This window comes from Sminthopsis crassicaudata, chromosome 6 (assembly GCF_048593235.1).
Source record: "Sminthopsis crassicaudata isolate SCR6 chromosome 6, ASM4859323v1, whole genome shotgun sequence".
NCBI lineage: Eukaryota > Metazoa > Chordata > Mammalia > Dasyuromorphia > Dasyuridae > Sminthopsis > Sminthopsis crassicaudata.
The window spans coordinates 235886001-235906458 of NC_133622.1; the positions used below are offsets into that span (position 1 = coordinate 235886001).

General features: G+C 45.4%; 1 protein-coding gene across 3 annotated transcripts in view; it reads left to right on the forward strand.

Annotated features, from left to right (window-relative positions):
* Positions 1-20458, forward strand: part of CSTPP1 (centriolar satellite-associated tubulin polyglutamylase complex regulator 1) — a 150595-nt gene that overhangs the window by 43644 nt on the left and 86493 nt on the right. For all 3 annotated transcript variants that reach the window (XM_074273837.1, XM_074273836.1, XM_074273838.1), the window contains exon 2: positions 2416-2518. In XM_074273837.1, coding sequence (XP_074129938.1) covers positions 2416-2518 — 103 coding nt within the window. The remainder of the gene's footprint in view (positions 1-2415; positions 2519-20458) is intronic.

Genomic DNA, 20458 nt, shown 5'->3' on the forward strand with positions numbered 1-20458 from the left:
TGTTCAAGATCACAAATCCAAGGGAGTAGTGGCTCAAAGCTTTGTTCTCCATTTGGATAATCTTTCAGACTTCTGAAGAATAAAAACATATTGTTGGTTCAAATGCATAAACACAAAATCTGATTTGGTGAAATCCATTTTTTGTGTTTGCAAAGGTTGATTGTTAACTTTGGAAAACCCTTGTGGAGAACAAGGCACAAAAAGTAAACATGTTATTCAGCTGGACTTTGGCCAGTTACCAACTCGTGAAAACCCTAGTCAATAACGTTACTTATAAACTTAATTATAGTTCTGATGGCTAAGCTCATTTATTTTATTTATCTATCTTTATTAGAATATTTTTATTCTTAGTCAACCAGGAAACGAACAAGTCAGAGTCTACCGTGTATGATCCGGATGTTAGGGGCTGTTCTTGATGCCCACCCACTATATGGGGATATCAGGTGTGCCTCCATATATTCAAGTGACTTCGCTGGCCAAAAAAGATAAAATTAGCTCAGCTAAGATAGCAGAATAGGGAAGGATAGCTATACAAGCCTCTGTATTCACAGGTGACTTTGTTGACCAAAAAGATAAGATTAGCTCGGCTGAGATAGCAGAATAGGAAGGATAGCTACAAAACCTTCCCTAGATGACAATGTGTACTTACTGTTAGTAAGGCACCCATGTTACGGTAACACAGGGGATCCAAGGCAATTCCTACCTCCCGCACTGTAGGGCCCTGACGCCCTTTCTCTTCTAAGGGTATCCCACACAGATCTCCCCGGGTATAGCACTTGTGCTGAGCAGGTTGCTCAATTGGGCATTCTCTGTCCCTTTCTGAAGCTTGACTCCTGAGTTCTAATTTTCTCTCAAATCCATGTTTTAGTCTCTTCTCTGCTGCTGGGCGGTCTCCTCCTAGCTGCCTCCACTGACTGGCTTTCTTCGTTTGCTCCTTGCTGAGTGTGTGATTTCCTCTACCCTTTGGGTAGTTGTACTGAGACACATCTGAGAGGACTGGCCACTTGGAGAATAGGAGAGAGAAGTCTCTGTTCCCTACCTGCTGGTTATATATAGAGAAAAGCAAAGGGTGATCCCTCCTTCAGAGCTGAGTTCTTCCTCTATAAGTGACTCTCTTCTCTCCCCTCAAAGTCTATACTTTCAGTTTTCTTGCCTCATCTGACCCCAGGACTAGTAAGCTAGCTTTTAAAAATCTTCCAGCCAAAGGCAAACTGCCCCTCTAATTCTATCAAAGAGAACTTGACCTTCACAAAGGTAACAGCAGAGTTCAGATCTCGTCTTTGTAAATCTTTTGACTCATTCATACCTGGTTTATCAGTTTCCTGCTCCTTCTGGGATTTCACCTTGTGGCTTGGGGAAGAAATCAATTATTCAGGGCTGTCCCTACATATTCCTCTCTCCCCCTGCCCTTATACAAACCACCTAGGGATCATAGGATCGTGGATTAAAGCCAAAAAAGAACTGTCACCTCCTCATTTTACAAACAAGAGAACTGAGGCCCAAGGAGGTCAAGTAACATGATTAATAAGTGGTCCAGCTATATTCAAATGTAATCCCTGTGTTGTCTAACATCCTTCTAACATCCTTTCTCCTTCATCCATTTGTATGGTGCCATTGTAATTGTTGGCAGTAGAGATGAGCCAGTTCTATCACTCAAGCCTATGTATAACTTTTATATCCTGTCATAACAAGTGTGAAAAATGATTGTTCATAAACTGAATTACACTGAGGTTTAATGGCATTGCGATTTACCCGGTCAATGACATACACGGGTACAACCAGTTCAGATGCTTTTTTCACCTCTCTCCAGACCTGCGTTTTCAATGGTGTAACTTCCCGGTGTGGAAACTCCCTCCACCAATTCAGATCTGAAAGAGTTGCCGAGGGCACTGAGATGTTTGGTAATGGGTCTATGGTCCCACAGGCAGGATTTAAACAAGGACTTTCTGGTTGCATCGCCTGCCTCCCTCAGATGCTTTTTCAGACCGTAAATGTTTCCGGTGATTAGAAAAAAAGCTTTTAGCTTTCCTTTTCCGGCACCATCCTGAAGCATCTACTTCCCAGGCATGGAGTCAGTTGTAGGAGTAACTCCTTGGAGTGAATTATTCTGACAGGCAAAAGAATAGAGGTGGGGGGGTGGTGAGAGAGCTGGGGGCTTTGGAACAACCCTCAAGCTTTTCTGCTCCACTGAAGAGCTCCTGTCTAAAACCCAAAGAGCAAAAAGAGAGGGTGATACTTATAGATAGCTCCCTTCCTTGTTCCACTTTGTGGTATGGGCAGACACTGCGGTTCCGCCATATGTTGAATAGTGGCCTCTGAATACTTGGAGAAATTCTGGGCTCAGCAAAGAGCTCCTGGGACCGGCTCCTCTGCTTCCATGCTCTAATCTCTCTCCCTCTCTCTTTTGCTTTACAGCTCAGCGCCATGTCCTCACGTACATGGAGGATGCAGTGAGCCAGCTGCTGGAGAACAGGGAGGATATTAGTCAATACGGCATTGCCAGGTTCTTCACTGAATAGTAAGTACAGCGCCGCTTTGCCAGTGGGGCCGGCCCAGAGGAGGCACTTGGCCGCAGTCAGGGGACATGAAGAATAGAGCGGGATGCATTCTGATTATGGAGTGCCTGTGAATGCTCGGCTTTAGGAGGTTAGCCAAGGGCTGCCGGACTCTGGTTCTTGTGCCTGTGCCTTTGGGCCCTTGCGCCATGACTGGTGTTCCATGACTGATCCCTACCTTGGGCCATGGATCACCTTGCTGCACCCCCATCAGCTTCCTCTTCTCATTTGGCATCTTTCTCTGGGTTGTGTTGTAGGAGATGCTTCTGGTTCTCATTTCCTTCTGTTTCTCCATATCTTTTTTTTCCCCCCCTGAGGCTGGGGTTAAGTGACTTGCCCAGGGTCACACAGCTAGGGAGTGTTAACTGTCTGAGACCAGATTTGAACTCGGGTCCTCCTGAGTTCAAGGCTGGTGCTCTATCCACTGTGCCACCTAGCTGCCCCAATTTCTGCATATCTTGTTTGCCTGTGGCTTTGCTGACTATTTTCAATGACACTCCCTTGCTCAGTTTTGCCATTTATTGGCTGCTGAGGAGCTTTTAAGATCAATCAATAGGCTTCCATTAAGTGGCCAAGTACTGTGCAAAGCAAAGCAAAGGCAAAAGACGTGGTTCCTGCCCTAGAGGAGCTCCCAGGCTAATGGGGAGGACAGTGTGTGAAGTACTAGGAGACTACCAGGCCTGCATTAGTGGGGAGATGCCAGCTTCCTGCAGAAGGTGGGGGCTGAACCTTGAAGGAAGCCAGGAAAGCCATGAGGTCTCATGACAAGGGGGAGATGAGGGACAACCACAGGAAGGACCCTTGTGGTGGAGGAGTAACGTACACCACACAGATCTCATTTGGTCCTCTCCACCACCCAGGGAGGCAGGTGCTCTTATTATCTCCATTTTACAGGTAAGGAAACTGAGGCAAACAGGTTAAGTGACTTGTTCAGGGAGACATTAATTAATATGTATCTGAAGCCAGATTTGAACTCCACTTTTTTGGACTCCAGCCTCGCATCCACTGTGTCAGCTCAGCACCTTGGACAGCAAGTGGGCCAGCAGTGCTGGATCCCAAAGGGAGGCCCAAGGAGGTGGGAACACGGAAATGGGCTGGATCATGAAGGGCTTTGAAGGCCAGATAATTTTAGGCCGGATCCTGGAGGTAACGGGCAGTACTGGGTTTTGTGAGTAGTAGGGCGCAGTAATCAGAGCTGCCTTTAGAAGGAGGGATGGGTGTCCAGCGAGGCCCTGAGTGATAAGCGCCTGTGCAGTGGTGGTGGCCATATGTGTAGAGGGATGGCATGAAGCTGGAGAGAAAGGCTGGCAGCTGGCGGGGCTGAGCGATGTGGGAGCTGTGAGTGGGGACGTCTGGGAGGGTGGTAGCAACCTCCACAATCAGAGAAAAGTTGGAGGAAGTTTGTGGGGAGGGAGAGGTTTTTTTTTTTGACTGAGGCATTGAAGAGAACCTTAGTTCAGGGAGTTTAAGAGACACTCGGAGACTCTGGGCTGGAGCTCAAGAGGAAGGTGGAGGCTGGATACTGAGTTCTGGGAATCAACTTAGAGGGATGTTATTTGAGCCCACAAGCACTGATGAGATTACCTAGCAAGATAGTGCAAAGGAAAAGGAGAAGGGGGCGCACCAAGAACCTGGGAAGATGCCATGTGAGCTCAGCCCAGGTGAAGAAGCAGAAAAGCAGACTGAGACACTCAGACAGGGAGAAGAGATTAAAGTGTCTAGAGGAGAGAGATCAAGAAGGATAAGCCTTGAGAAAAGGCTGTTAGGCTTGGTAGGTCTCACCGGGGACTTTGGAGAGAGCGGTGTCAGTTAACTGATGAGCTCAGATTGCAGAGGGTCTAAAATATAGCAAGAGGAAAAGCAGAGATGCCAAACAAATGCACGAGGCCTTCTCCAGGAGGTTAATGGAGAAGGGGCTGAGAGACAGAGATGTAAGGATGATAGTAAGGATGGTCAGCTCATGGCAGGGTGTTTCAGTATTTGTGGACTAGCTCTGTGTCTATAGTCAGAGAAGGAGCTGGAGGCAGAGAGTCTGCAGATTAGCAAGAGTCGGGGTGACAGAGGGAGCAGTCTGCTGGAGGTGACATAGCAGAAAGTGTCAGCTCCACTCAAGGCCGGACATCCTTGTGGAAGATAGGAGTACAAGAGACCAAACGGAGACTGCGTTTCCTTTGAGAAATGTAGGCCACAAAACTACTCTGTTCTAGAGCAAAGGTTCAAACCCAGATTTTTCTTAATCCTCATCCAGTGCTCTTTCTACCAGACGATGTTGCTTCCCGTAATGGCAGCGATGTCTTCAGAGCATTTGAGTTCCAAGAAGAGTGGATGTGAAACAATAGAAAGCATTATTATTACTGTTGCTGCTGCTGAAATCGGTTAGAGATGTAGCGACATATCGCTGATATGTTTTGATATAACTTGGCCCACACATCTTTTAACAGTCATTTGGTTTCTATTTTCCACTTTCCTGTTCTCTGGTTTATAGGGAGTTAGCTGAGGAAACAGAGCTGACTCTTAGATACTGCCATCTGACACAGGCTTTGAACTTCAGTATGAGTTCCCTTTTCACAGGCCATCTTCCTTGAAAATAGATTTTCTTCTGAAGCTGCTCAGTGTCTCTTTGGAGAGCAGCCAACTGATTTAATGGCCTACAGTTGGATTGTTCTTAGGGGCTTCCTGATTCTCCCTGGATCTTAGGCAAAGCTGCTGGTCTTGTAAATAAAATCAGAATCCATAGTAGGTTGGAATTCCACGATCTGGGAGGAGTGGGATTTCTGGGAACACGGCCAAGTCTTTCTCTCATTTCTCTAAAGGACGATAAGGTGGAGAAAAGAGTCTTGCCTGTTCTCATGGTGTGGTCTGAAGCAAACAGGTCAAGGAAACGGAAAACCGACAAGTTGGGTTTCTGAGTCCATAGACCTTTTAGCGTATTTAATGTGTGTTGCTGAATCGGCTCTCTTCAGTAGGTGTTTGTTTCTTCACGAAGTGTTTTTTGGCTCTCTTTTTCCATCTTTTCTCCCAACTCTGTTCACTCCCCCAATATCTTTATGAATGCATTCTCCTTTTCTTTGTAATAGTTGTATTTAATCATTGGCTTGATCTCATTCCCATTCTGTGGGATTCTCTTTAGTAATGCTCCACATTCTGCTGTACAAGAAGCATTTCATGCAACTGTGTAGCATCTTAAAGCTGAATCTGAGGCAGAATTAAGCCCCTGTGACTGAATCCCCAATTGAGCTTCTGTACTGTTGGTCATAACATTAACAGGGTGATTCCCAATAATAATTACTTCTGATATTTCCAGTGATACTGGCATAATCTTTGGGGTCACTGGGAATTGGGTGTGGGAAGAGACCACAGAGCCTCCTTTGTGTTCATCTTTTAAAAATCCAAATCATAACCTTCGAGGTGGAAAGAACCTTGGAGAATACTTAGTCCTCATTCCTCATTTTACATATGTGGAAACCGAAATTCAGTTAAGGTCATCCAGGCAGTCACAGGGCTGGGAGTGATTACAGATTTAGTGTTCATTCCATTACATCTTGCTGCATTGTCATGTAAACTGTTGCTGCATCCATGAAATTAAAAATTGCACAACGCAGTAGAGAGAGCACATGCCCTCCACCTCCTCAGATCTAGGAAACTCAGTTTGCCTGGGGGCCGATTAAGGCAGAGTGGGAAGAAACTAGCATCAAAGCTCCAAAAACCTGTTTTTGAACCAGACTTAAGACTTCAATGTATAAAGTTCATGGGATCATATTATTGATAGTTGGAAAATATTTTAGAGATCACCCCCTTATTTTACAAAGAAAGACATTGAGACCCAGAGGTGATCCTGCGATCCTTTCTAATGGATCACCTTTTTCAAGGTGACATAGATGGAAAAAATTGGAACTGGACTTTGGACATGGATGCCAGATTGTGTAGAGTTGACTTAAATTGTAGGTGCTGCTACTTAATTTTAATTTGGTTCTTATTTTAGGTATCACCTACTTAAGCTTTCTTTCTTTTTATATTAATTTATATTGATGAGTATTGTGAAGAGTGCTCTATTGCATGTAGGAAAGGCCTTGTGGAATGGTAGGAAGGGATGCTGGGCTTGGAGGCAGAAGACAGCAGGTTCCTTCTCAGAGCCATAAGAAGGAACATGGATGGTAGGCAAGCATTGCTGTTTGTTCCTTGTAGAAACAAGCATGAAATGGGCCTTTAATTGGGGGGAAAGACAGGGTTCTGGACTGTTAAGAGGGCAGGAAGGAATAGAGAGAGGCCTTGAGATACTAGATGCTCAAGGCTTCCTGTTTTAATTCATTCTCCCCTTTTTAGTCTAAAGGAGTATTTTTATTGATGCTATTTATATTTTTGTATTATAGTCATTTCTGGAAAAAAAAATCTCCTTTTGAGTGAAAAGAAGGTTTTAGAAGATCCATGAATGTTCACTAATTTTCTCCATTAAAATGAATGAAGGCCGCAGTGGTAGAGCACCAGCCCTGAATTCAGGAGGACCCGAGTTCAAATCTAGTCTCAGACACTTAACACTTCCTGGCTGTGTGACCCTGGGCAAGTCACTTAACCCCAGCCTCAGAAAAAGAAAAAAAAAAAAAAGAATGAAGGCAAGATTTGTATTATGCGGACTTTTGCCTACAATTTTCCCAGAATGGATTTTGTTATTCTAGAAAGGCCTGGGAGTCTTATCCTCATTTTCTAGATGTCCCAAGACACCAAGGCTTAGCAAAGTCGTGACAGGCTCTGGTAACACAGTAGTAAGTAACGTGGACAAGCCTGGATGGTTTCTCCAGAAGAGCCTTCCTTGTAATGAAGACACACAGTTAAGTGGGAACACCCAGGTCAGTGACGGCCCCGATGGCGCATCTACCATTACATCTCATCAGACCTCTGGGATCTCCCTTCTTGCTCTCATCGCAATTCCTAGGGTACCTCAAGTGCCCAAGCATGCAAGTTGACCGCCTCGCTGACTGAGTAGGGGCTAAGATCTGTTTTTTCTGTGCTGCTGAATAACTACAGCTACAAGTGCTTGACATTGTCCAAGTCAGTGACCCTGCTCAGATCATGGCCCTCTTGATAGGATCATGAATTCTGAGCTGGAGTCCAACGCCTCATTACACAGATGTGGAAGAGAGGGATTCTCCTGGGCTTACCCGGCTAGTCAGTATGGACAGAGAGATCGAGACCCAAGTTTCCCAAATCCAGCATTGGCTGTTCTGGGTCGTGCTGCCTCCTGTCCCTCCTTTGCTCTCTATACTCTCTATCGGAGTTTTTTCCTTCATTTACAAAATAGGGATTTTACTAATAATTAGTAATCTTCTACTCCAAGTGGTTGTACGAGAATCACTGAATGAACCTCGAAGTGTGAGCTCTGATGAGGATGTGGGCTACTCAGTCCCTCACCCCCAATTTGGGGGCCTTATGTGTCACATACGTCAGACATAATATCACCTCACTTTCTCAGGGATCTGGAGCTGAGCCAGGAAGCCTCCTGAGGTGTCCTCCAAGTTGGAAATCTGTTGGAATCACATCTTAGGGTCCTGCGAGCTTGAGCGTTGCCAGAAATATGGACAATTGTTGGTTCTTTTGGTTGGGCGATCGAAGCTGACTTTAATCTGTAGGACTGGGACTCTGAATATATCAGCAGCACATTTCTAGCTCTTGCTTCAGGCATCTGTCACGGGCCAACATCACCTTGAAACAGTGATGCTGATCACTGAGATAACCATGGAAGTTCTGGCCATAATGTGCCCCAGAGCTGCTTAATTCCTCAACTGAGCCGTCGCTCTCTTGATTTAGGAGTTTTCAAACAAATCCACGACGGTTGCTACAAATCTGGATAAGCTGTAAAACATGAGTAACTGTGTTGGAAGTGTGTGTGTCTGCAAAGCCATGAGTTCTTTAGATCATGTTTCTCTGGACACTCTTGAAAGGGGGATCTGAAATCCCAGGGGATTTTCTTCTGTGCTATGTGCAGCCTCTAACTTTGAATGTTTCCCCACAACCTGAAGGAGGCAGAAGGAAGGAATGCTTAGAGGTGCCCCTCGGAACAGACAGCTAGTGCCTGGGGGACGTGGAGAGCAAAGGGGGCCCCGAGAGAGGAAGTTATGGCGTCTGTAATGTAGAGTCAGCTGCAGATCACGACCGGCTTCTTGTGGAAACAATAAAATGGAGAATGATCTTGTTGAAAAAGACCCACGTTCGTGTCCCATCTCCAGATGTTTACTCTCCCAGTGACCGGAGCCAGCCACAACTTTTCTAGGCCTTAGTGCTTCAGGACAGCTAGGAAATGGGGATAACAGTCCCAGGTCTTTCTGTGAAAACTGCACAAAATCCACATGAGGAAAACCCTGGCTCCATCCATCTATTAGAGAAAACTAGGAAACACTCATGGATTTCCTGAAAATCACTTCTTTCACCCAAACGTGCTTAAATAATTACACTTTTACTAATTTCAATAGTTAACTTTAAATAATTAAATATTATTTTATTTATAATACTTTAAATAATTGCTCAGCTAATAACATTTACCAACAGAAGAGAAAGAAGGGTGTGTCATTGCCGAGGGGAGGTCTGAGTCATTCTGCTAGGGGTGATTTAGTTAAGCTACACGGTGACCAAGGCAAACATGGGGTGAAGAGCAGAGCCCGGCAGAGAAGGACTGGCTGGGGCCATATTCTGCCTAGGTTTATTGTGTGACTCCGTGGGCCCCCATGTGTGTGTGATGTACACGTGTGTGCTGTGTGTGCATGTACATGTGTGTGCACATGTGTTTCATGCTTGCTGTATGAGGAATGTGTCCATCATGGGAAACAAGACTGGAGAATGAAGAAGCAGCACAAATGACTATTCTCGCCATAGTCTGGGAGAATAGGTCTTGATGTTTCATGTCTTTGAACTGTTGTTTTTCTGGGGCCATGGAAGATGATTCATGGAGGGAGAAACTGGCAGAAACCATTCGGATGACCTCGATATGAGAACCCTCTCAGCCAGAGGCTTGGTGAGCTCTTATTTGCACTGGGATACGAGTTGTAAGATAGCATAAGGAAGCGTCATGGTGGTCTCTTTTTGCTTCCTCTCTGTCCTTGTGGCTTGGAGTTCTGGGAAAGAGATGGAAATGGTCAGGGATGACTGGAACCACATGGAGAGGCAATGCTACCCTAAAGGTGCCATGAGAACAAAGCAATTAGAAACCAGTCACACTGGGAGAAGGTCCAAGCCTGCAGCAGATATAACTGAGACCCACGAGGAGAAAAAAAGCAGAATTGCCTAGATTGCCAATTCTTGTAAATCTTATGCAGCTGGTGGGCTGGGGCAACTGGCTTCCCTTGTAGTTTATAAGTCTGAGAAGGGGAATGAAAGCCCTCTGTTTCCCATGTTTTTCCTCCTTTAGTCTATGATTATTATCTTTTCCCAGAAGCCTCAGTTGCATTCAGTCAAGATTCTCCCAAGATGCACCTGAAGATCAGGGAGGGAAATATGAGAAGAAGACTTCAGAGACGGTTGGAGGCAAAAGTCTTCATTTAGGAGTTTTCTTTTTACTTTATTTGAGTCACAATAAACTATGTGGTCACAGCATATTGAGTTTCTGAATCCATGCATCTAATGGGAAATGAATTGAATGAGTGGAAAAGTATCATGCAGTGGGTAAATGTCATATTTTAAAATGTAGCCTGAATCCCATTACATCCTGCTGACTAATGTGTGACCTGGCTAGCAAGGGGTTAATCAAAGCTGAGTGGGTGAGTGTGGGAATCATCCTGGGTGGTGTCAGGCTCTGGTCCCTCTTGTGGCCACGGGGATACTGCAGTCTCTTGTGTCAGAGCACAGCTTCCTGGGCTGGTGATTCCAAAAAAGCTTCAGCTAGTGGTCAATCGGAGATTGCACTCCCTTGATGGATAATTAATCCAGTGACATGCTGCCTTGCGGTAGGTTTGAGGAAGGCAGCCCTCAGCAGGTTCTATATGAGGTCAGGGTCACTTTTATGCAGCAAAAAGCCATCAAGGCGGTGTCCCCAGAGCAGTAGGTGGGTGCACTTGCGCTTCATGGTGTGCAGTAGATGGGCTCTGAAAGCCCTAAGATGATATATCAATGTAGGCGTAAGTTGTCTTTGAGCCAAGGGGAATTTTTAAAAAGAGAAAATCGGAAATCTGAGAATTCCTATCAGGACTGGAAGCTATTCTCCTTAAACCAAATGACGATGACCGTTCCTCACAAAGCTCAACCACCGGCTACCATTCCAGGAAGGAAATGATAACCATGGCCTCGGCCAATGGGCTCTGATGAGCTCTCTCGGGGGACAGCGGTTTGGTTTGCTTACTATTTTTACATCATTTTTTTTCATGGTGATGACAGGCAACACTAGTTGTTTGAGAGGCAGCACACAGAATATGGAGAAAGACACGGTTCCTACCTGGTCGGCTTGCTCTCGGAATAAGATTGAAGAGACGTAAACAGGGCCTGAATTTCTTGTTCTTATCAATTATCACTTATACTACTACAGTATTATTGGATTATTCATTGCTCCTGATCTATCACCGTCGCTTATTCTGGGAAAATTTAGACTAGAGTATGTCCTCCCCTTTCTTAGTAACCCTAGCACACAGCCCAGGGCTGGGCACCTAGCTAGCTGGTAACTAATAACTGCTTGTGGATTGAATGGCTGACTTTAAATAATTGTGGATAAAAAAATCATCGTATCCTTCCTGGGAAGACAGCTATGAGAGAGTAGAAAGATGTTTAAATTTCATCAAATAGACGTCTAGAATAGAGTGCTGAACTTAGAGTGAGGACCTGCTTTCAAACTCAGCCTCCAACATTTAGTACCCTAGGCAACTCACCTCACCTCTGTGTGCCTCAGTTTCTTCATCTATCTGTAAAATGGGGACAAAAATAGCACTCAACCCATAGGGGTGTTGTGAGGCTCAAATGAGATAGCATTCTCAAGTACTTTATAATCTTAAATCTCTTTATAAATCTGTTATTATTATTATTATTATTATTAGAACTGAGTTCAAGTCCTGGTGTTAATAATTAATAACTTTATAACCTTAGGCAGATAGCGTAATCTCTTTAACCTCAATTTCTTTATCTGTGAAGTGGAGGTAATAATATTTACACACTCTGCCTGGCAGAGTTGTGGGAATCAAATGAAATAATTCATGTAAATCACAGAGCGCCGCCTATGTCACTGTTAGGAATTACTCCTGGGATCAGAAGAGGTGTGTGCTGACCGAACAGGAACCAGAGCCTTCTTACTTCCCAGAATGCAAGGGTGACAAAATGGTCGGGATGATAATAATGAGAACCTCCATTCTGTGTTTCTGTGTATTTTATTTTCCTTCCTTCCTAATCACGATCCTGCATTTATTTGAGAGGCAACGTACAGGATGTGGAGAAAGGTATAATCCCTTTCTGGTTTCTGCCCGTTCAAGTCTACAGTGACGTCCACTCCGGAGTCCCTGTCCTATCCCTCCTCGAGCCTCAGCTTGTTCCTATCATCTCTCTCCTCGGCTGCTGAAGGGAGCTGGAGGAAGTCAGGCAGTCTTGTTCACTAGACCCAATACAAATGTCTGTAACCACTCTCAATTGGGCCCTCACTTCAGCAAGGCAATCCTTTTATTCTTCCTTAATTGAGTAGATTTCTATACCATTCCCCATGGTAACTGTCCTAAAGCTTCTTTTTTCTCCTGAAGTTTCCCACACAGCTCCCTTCTCCTAACTTTTTATTTAGTATATACTTGACTGAGAAAATATATTTGCCATGAGCTGGATCTTATTATCTTCTCTCTATCCCAGAAGCCTGTGGTATCATTCCCCATTCTTTTTTTACCCCAGTAGCTGATAAAATTCTCACTTTTTCCTTACTAAAGATAAATTCTCTATCTGTGACTTTGATTCTCATCTCCTCACATTTTCTCAGCAACACCCCTCTCTCAATCAACCCTATTCCCTAATCTTCAATCTTTCCTCTTTTGAGTAATTATTTTATTGTGTGTATTTTATTTTTCTTTTTTTTGCTGAGGCAATTGGGGTTAAGTGACTTGCCCAGGGTCACACAGCTAGGACATGTTAAATGTCTGAGACCAGACTTGAACTCAGGTCCTCCTGACTTCAGGGCTGGTGCCCTATCTACTGGGCCACCTAGCTGCCCCCCTGCCCTTTATTCTTTTAAAAAAAAAAAATCTCCTCAAGCTATTTTGCCATATCTTTGTTTCCATTTTTTTGCCTAACTCACAGGAAGAAAACCAAAAAGGTTTTATTGCTTATATTTCCTTTTCTTTCATTCACTTCTTAACCCTCTGAAAATCTTGCTTTTTCCCTTATCACTCAACTGAAGCTGCCCTCGCCAGCATAACAGTGAGCATGACCCTGCTCTCTGCCTCCTGAGCCTTCTGTTCTGGTCCATCATCAGGTCCCACCTACTTATTCGGGTCATCTCTCAAGGCTCAGCTCTGGGTCCTTCTCCTCCCTCCTCCCCCCAGCTCCATACTTTAATCTTATCAGCTTCCAAGGATTCGCTTATCATCTCCATGCAAATAACTCTCAGATCTACAGCCCATCCTTTTTTCCCTCAATAGTATTGTATTTTTCCAAATACACAAAAGATAGTTTTCAACATTCATTTTTTTAAGATTTTGTGCTCCAAATTTTCTCTCTCCCACTCAAGACGGTAATCTCATATAGGTTAGACATGTTCCATCCTTTTAAACATATTTCCATATTTATCATGTTGTGTAAGAAAAATCAGACTAAAAAGGAAAAAAACACAAGAAAGAAAAAGCAAACAAATAAAAAAAAAAAAAAAAAAAGAAAAGAAAAATAATATGCTTCAATCCACATTCTGTCTCCAGAGTTCTCTATTTGGATGCGGATGGCATTTTCCATCAAAGTCTCTGAGAATTATCTTGGGATCCCCACTTTGCTGGGAAGAGCTAAGTCTGTCATAGTTGATCTTTATACAATCTTGCTTTTACTACCTACAGTGATCTCCTGGTTCTGCTCACTTCCCGCAGCATCAGTTCCTGTAAGTCTCTCCAGGCTTTCCTGAAATCAGCCTGCTGGTCATTTCCCTTAGAACAGCAGTACTCCATTACATTCACAGGCCATGACTCTTTCAGCCAGTCCCCAAACCTCATCTTTTTTGCAGTCTGCTTTGCCGACAGGATCTCATTCATGGATCGAAGCCTGGGCTTTCATGGTTCTAACTGTCTCGGAAGTGCAGATGAGCCATTTTCCCATTGTGCTCAGAGTCCTTGGTCTAAGAAGCACACAACAGAAACTTTGTAAGCTTGATAAGATTTAAATTGGCCAAGTAGGAATAATAATGTTGATCTCAGTTTTCTTGGTACCAGATTGGCCAAAATGTTAGACAAAAGACTCAGGAGCATGCTGGACTTTTACTTCCAGGGCTGGCCAAAATTCTGGAGCTTGGGGACTGCCCTGGGCTGTGGCATCCCTGCTTATTACAGGGACAATAATTCAGTTGTATCTCCTGGGCCGGGGCTCTGGCTCTGAGCTCACATGGATCTGGATTCAATCCTGGGCCTGGCCCTGGCCTCAGAGAAGGAGGTCAGATTACCCTCTCTATGGCTCTAGGCCCTACCCCACCCCGGGAAGATCTTTAAAGCTTAAATGCAGCTGTCACCTAGAGCTTCCTCTAAAGCCAGGTAACAGGTTCTCTCTAGAAAAGGAACACAGTGTCTAATGTGGGTATCAGGTAGAGAACAGCTGTTTATTTCCCCCGCACAGAAAATGCTGAAGACAAAAAGGCTTCCAAGAAGAAACACAGGAAACATGAAACACTCAATTAGCTCATTATATTGGTAGGACTGCCCCCACAAGAGTAAGACAAGTTTATGGGAGTGCTGACCAGATACTTCCCATCCACTTCCCTGGTCCCCATCGTACGCATGACTCACAAGTTCCAGATTTTCCGGGAAGCCGAGGATCCGGCTCCCTTTAGTGGCTCCAGGAGGATCCTGGCAGCATCTACCTTCCCTTCTGGAAGCTCTCCTCAGAGAACTGGGGGGCCGACGCTCCGACCCAGAACTCTGGAACTCCCCACACATAAGGTTGCCACTAAGGCTGGAAATGGCCGCTTCTCGGCATGGCTCAGCTCAGCTCAGCCTCAATGAAGTCCAACAGAAAGGCAGAAGAAGCAGCCGGGGACACTCTTGGACTCACCCGGGCAAGCGGGACACACTCCTGCTGCCGTGGGCCCTGATGAGGGCGGGCCTTTCTCTCCCCGGTGCTGAAGGGGGCAGGAGAGGGGCCCAAAGGATAAGGGCGGTGTCCTTTTTGATGGCTCCCAGTCACTCAACCAGTCATCCAGAACAGAGACCTGACCCTGGGCAAGGGCCGGAGCCCGTGGCCACGCCGAGGGAAGGGCTCCGGTTCAGCAAAGCAGTGATCCCTGGTAGAACCTGCTACTTGTATCCCTGGTGGCTGCCATCGCCTCCCTCAGAAAGGGCTGAGAGGGCATTTTCTTCCTTTCAAAACACTTCGATGCTCACTATTTGCAGAGCATTATGTAGGGCAAGTGGGAAGCGAAGACTGCTTGGTTCCCATCCTGAAGCACACGCTCTACTAGGGGTTAAATGCAACGCATGCATAGATTGTGATCACGCAAAAGAGCACACAGTTAGTCCGTAAAAGGGGCAAGGGGAAAATAAGGTTTGAGGGATAAGGCCATATATTGTCTGGGGGGTCCTGGTGGGCGTTGTAAGCGACTTGGGCCTTCAAGAAGGCCCAGCACAAGCAGGCCTGGCTGTGGCAAAGTGTTTCAGGAGGGGTGGACTGGGCCAAATGGACTTCAGGTCAGAGCTCTGAGGAGGTTTGGGGTGCATCAGGATGCTGATGTTTGCCCTCCCCTTCTCCCCTTCCGCACCCCAACCTTGACTATCCGTGTTCCACTTTGGTGATCACCCAGAACAGGTTTGCTAAACTGATCCTGCCCCTTTGGCCCTGAGGACAAGCTGCTAGGCAAGGCTCTGGCCCCTTTGGTTGGGTGGGAATTTCTCTACATGAAAGGGGATTCTGGGCACCCAAAGGGAGAGGGTCAGAGTCATCCAGGGGTATGAGGTTCAGTGGGTGGGAGAGAAGCAGCTTGTTTGCTCATGAGCCGGCCCTGTCGCTCTTTTTCAAGTGGTGGGCTGTGATTACAGGAAACCATCCAGCAGCACTTGACCTAACAGAGGAAGTGATTTCACAGCCCACTGGTCCCCTTACTCATTTAGAATGTTGAGTCAGAGGTTATAGAAGGAATAATTGAGTCCAGATTCATTCTGCCAGGAAGGGCCTTCCTTCCCCACCCCCATCTTTTCTTAAGTTGCTAAGAGAAATCTTGCTGTGGTGAAGCCGACCAGGAAGAAAATCCTCTGCCCAGTGAGCTTCTATCAGGGCTTGATTTCATTCCCCTTTAGAAAGCCAGCTGTCAATGAGCACGACAATCAGCTACAAGCCACAGCCCAGATAGCCTCCGTGAGGGGCTTCTTGTGTTCAGATCTGTAAAGAAACGCAAGGCACCGAGCCCTTTGGGCCAGGATCTTGTCATCTTCCCCGAAGCTCCCAGGGAAACTGCTGGGCACTCCATGGTCCCTATGTAGGGAACAGCAGCTCATCGGTGTGTTAGCAAAAGAGAAACTCGGCACAGTCGTGAAAGCTTCCGAAAAATGGGACAATTTCATCTCATCCAGGTTTTTAATTCTTTCCATTTGACAAGGACTAGTCAGTTTTACGGAGGCTCTAGGCCCGGCAGAACTGCAGGGAAAGATGAAACAGCATGGTCCGAACTTATAAAAGCGAAAAGTGCTGAGTTACTGATGCCCAAGCCCAAAGGAGGCCCTCGCTTGTGCATTATGGAGGTTCTTGTCTCATGTCTCTCATTAGGTTTCTATTGTGTGGCAGGTGTACGGCTACAGTCATTTACCTGGTTAAAAACAAGTCATGGGCTGGAACCTTCAAAAATGGGCGCCTTGTTCCCGAGGTTCTGGTTCTGGGTCATCACTGCTTTCCATTAAGGCCTCTGCTTTCTTGGACGATAAGCATGGACGCTTTAGCGGTGCTGATCTCCCTGAAGGCCCGGTATTCCAAGATGGCTGAGTTCCGGAGATGTGGCAGGAGGCAAGGCTTTGATGAGAGGAACTTGAGAAACATACAACTCCTTGGAGTGCCCGAAGAGCCAGGTCACATTTTGTTTAGGCCTTTCCTTATGTATCAGGCTTTATTTAATACAGTGGAGCTTGATCTCATTAGTGTGAGTATATTTGTCGCCAGTGCAGTGTAGCTTCTCATTCCATGTAATTCAGGAATAAATCCTACATAAATTCTCCACAAAGTATCTACCTATTTTATTGGAGATCTTATTTTGGCTCACGGCGTTTTGATAAGAGTTGGAAGGGACCTTGGAGGCTGTGGGGGCCAACTATTTCATTTGACAAATAAGGAAACTGAGGCACAAAGACAGTGTATGCTTGTAAATGTTTAACAAGTGGCTCTTTGAAGTTTAATTTGCATTTATTACTTTCTTCCAAGTAGAGATAATCAACAAAACAAATAAAATCCAATGGCTAATTTCCAAGATATACAAATGTTTCCACTTAAAATTTCCAGCGTGCAGAGAAGAAAACTACCTGCCCAGGTCCCACAGCTCCCACGTATCTGAGGTGGAATTTGAATGCTGGTCTTCCTGACTCCAAGTTCAGTGAGTTCTCTATAGCCCATGCTTCCTCCTCCCACTCTGTGGATACGGGAGAACACTGGGACAGCCTCTCTCTCCTTACTGCCCGCCAGGCTCCTTTTCTAATCACGAACACCCTCGTAATGTCTCATCCTTTCAGAGCAAAGCGGGCCATCTCACCCCAAAAAGTCTTAGGGTGCCCTGGCATGCCGTTAGCTTGAGCCCCCGTTGCCTGTGAGTCACTACCCAGGGATTAGTTCCCCAGCCTGTTTAACCAGCATCGATTAACTTTAGCCAAAACACAGGTTATCAGCCTTTCTCCCCAACCCCCGGGAACCACACTGCCTGCATTCCTGAAGCCAGTGGGCCCGACCCGAAGGCCTCCTTGTAGCTGTTTGTCCCTCCGTTATCAGATGGGCCGGGGCCAGAGACACAGTAAGTCCTCATCTTTGCAGACGCTGGACTGGTCAGACAAGGCTCCAGGGCCTGTGCTCCCTGACCTCTGGCATCTACTGGCCAAAGTCTGGCTCCCACTTCTGGTGCTGGGCTCTCCTGACCTTCCAGGACTCACAAGGCCACAGCTACCTCCTTTTCCTAAACAAGGACACCCCAGAAACAGGAAGCCACAGCCGTATGTGTGTGTGGGTGGGGGGGGTAGAATGCCACTTGGTGGTAGCTGAGTGGAGGCAAGGAGGACCTTGATATGTCCAGTTAGTAACCAGCCTTATGTGCTTGGAAGACTGGAGTCTGTTACGGGGATGTCTGGCATGCCTGGGGAGCTGCCCTGCCCATCTAGACTCCTCCCCAGACTCCTCCATCTGGAGCACACTGACTGTGCTCACCAGACCCCATTATGCTAATGTCTTGTCTTGAGCAGAGGGATTTTATCTTAATTTCATCTTTGTATCATTTAGCATGATGTTTTACTCATATTAGATATGAATTATTTCATTGAATTAAATGAAAGAATTCATCTCATCAAAATCAACAAAATATTTTTGGTAATTCCCTCATGTAGGAGCAGCTAGATGGTCGAGTGGATAGAGCACCAGGTCTGGAGTCGGGAGGAGCTGAATTCAAATCTGGCCTCAGACACTTAACATTTCCTAGCTGTGTGATCCTGGGCAAGTCACCTAACCCCAATTGACTCTCCAAAAAAAAAAAAAAAAAAGGCTAATTCCCTCATGTTTTAGTTTCTCTTTAACTTCTGTTATTCCAGGGTCATTGATGGGTTTAGTTTCTATTCCCTAATCCCAATGTGCTGGGAGTCTTTAATTCCATAGCCCTCTTAGCGACGTCTCCTTTCCCTGTAAAATGGGGGATTGAAGGATTTGTCTAGTCTATTGTTTTTGCCACAGTGCTTCTAGCTTGCCTTGTAGCTTGTGGGCTATTTGGAGACTGCTACCATTTTGTTATTTCTAATCTGACCGAGTACCTAGTTCAGCTCCCTTTCAGTTCATCTGGTTTTCCTCTCCTAGCTTGGGAACAGAAAGAATCTGGGGGTGTTTTTTCCTACCTTTTAAGGATCTTCTCCCTCTGCCTTCCTTCCCCTCCTTCCTGCCCACTCCTGCTTTCCTCTGGTTCCCAGAATTACCCAGTCAAAGGTAATAGAAGACCTGGGCTCGCCTTGTGGCCTCCCTCTCAGCTGGAGCAGTGTGGTGATGCTCTCAGGGTAATGAAAAGCAGAAGGGCCTGCTGAAGTCGCTGCTCCTCGCCGGCAGCCTGTTCAGGAGGCTCCTGAGCTGGGCTTGAGGAGCCCAGCTCCAGCCTCCCTACAGCTGCAAAGGGCTGAGAAACAATGGAACCCAAGGCAGAAGTTAGGTCCCTGGTTCCAGGCATGGGGAGGCTATTCCACAACCCAAACTGCAGATCATGTGGGGAGGGATAATGGTCCATGTGCATCCCCTCCCAGATGGTAGGAGGAATCGTTCCTCACCTCCCCTATAGTATAAAAGACTCCAAAGCACTGAGATGGCCCATTGTCCCCAGACATGCTCTGTAAAGGAACTATGGGATTATGGCAAGTCGGATGAGCAAAGGACCTCTTTAAACAGATAGTTTTCAGTCAGTTTTGGTGAAAAGTTTTAGATCCTCTCTGTACACGCCATGAGAAGATGAGACTTCATTTCCATACAAGATTTCTCTAACTTTTTCCCTTTTATAAATTTAGTTTGCAGTTTCCCCGTATTATTCTGTAAGGACTATGTTATTCTCCACTTAGCATGAATTACGCAATCAACAAGTATGTGTTGAGGGTTTTATATGTGCCCAGCACTTTGCTAAATTCTGTAGAGAAAAATAAAGACAAATGTAAGACATAGCTTTTGTTCCTTATAATAGAGTTAGAGAAACAAGATTTATACATAGAAAGCAATTACAGAACAATAAAAGGCAGTCTATAATCAAGTACTAAAATAGGTACTTCAGAACTGTCTGGACTCGGCACAAACTGAGTAGATGGAAAAGGAAGCCTGGAGAAGTGATTTGAGTTCGCCTTGAAAAATAGGAAGGACTTGGTTAGGGAGGATTTGTCTGAGACTCCATAGCTGGGAAGCAGAACCTAAGACCAGCACTGATCAATGTGGAGTTATTATTATAGTTCTAGTGAAAGAATATAACGTAAGGCAAAGTCTCATTCTGTATTCAGTGTGGTGTGGAAGAGTTGATTGCCCAGAAACTGGAAGATGAGGGGATGCCCATCAGTTGGAGAATGGCTGAATAAATTATGGTATATGAAGGTTATGGAATCTTATTGCTCTGTAAGAAATGACCAGCAGGAGGAATACAGAGAGGCTTGGAGAGACTTACATGATCTGATGCTGAGTGAAATGAGCAGGACCAGAAGATCATTATACACTTCAACAACAAGACTATATGATGATCAATTCTGATGGTTGTGGCTCTTTTCAACAATGAGCTGATCCAGTCCAGTTCCAATAATCTTGTGATGAAAAGAGCCATCCGGACCCAAAGAGAGAACTGTGGGAACTGAGTGTGGATCACAACACAGCATTTTCACTCTTTCTGTTGTGGTTTGCTTGCATCTTATTTTCTTTCTCATTTTTTTCCAATTTGATTTGATTTTTCTTGTGCAGCAAGAGAATTGTATGAATATATATGCATATATTGGATTTAACATGTACTTCTATCATGTTTAACAAATATTGGACTATTTGCCATCTAGGGAGGAATGGGGAAGGGTGGGAAATTGGAACACAAG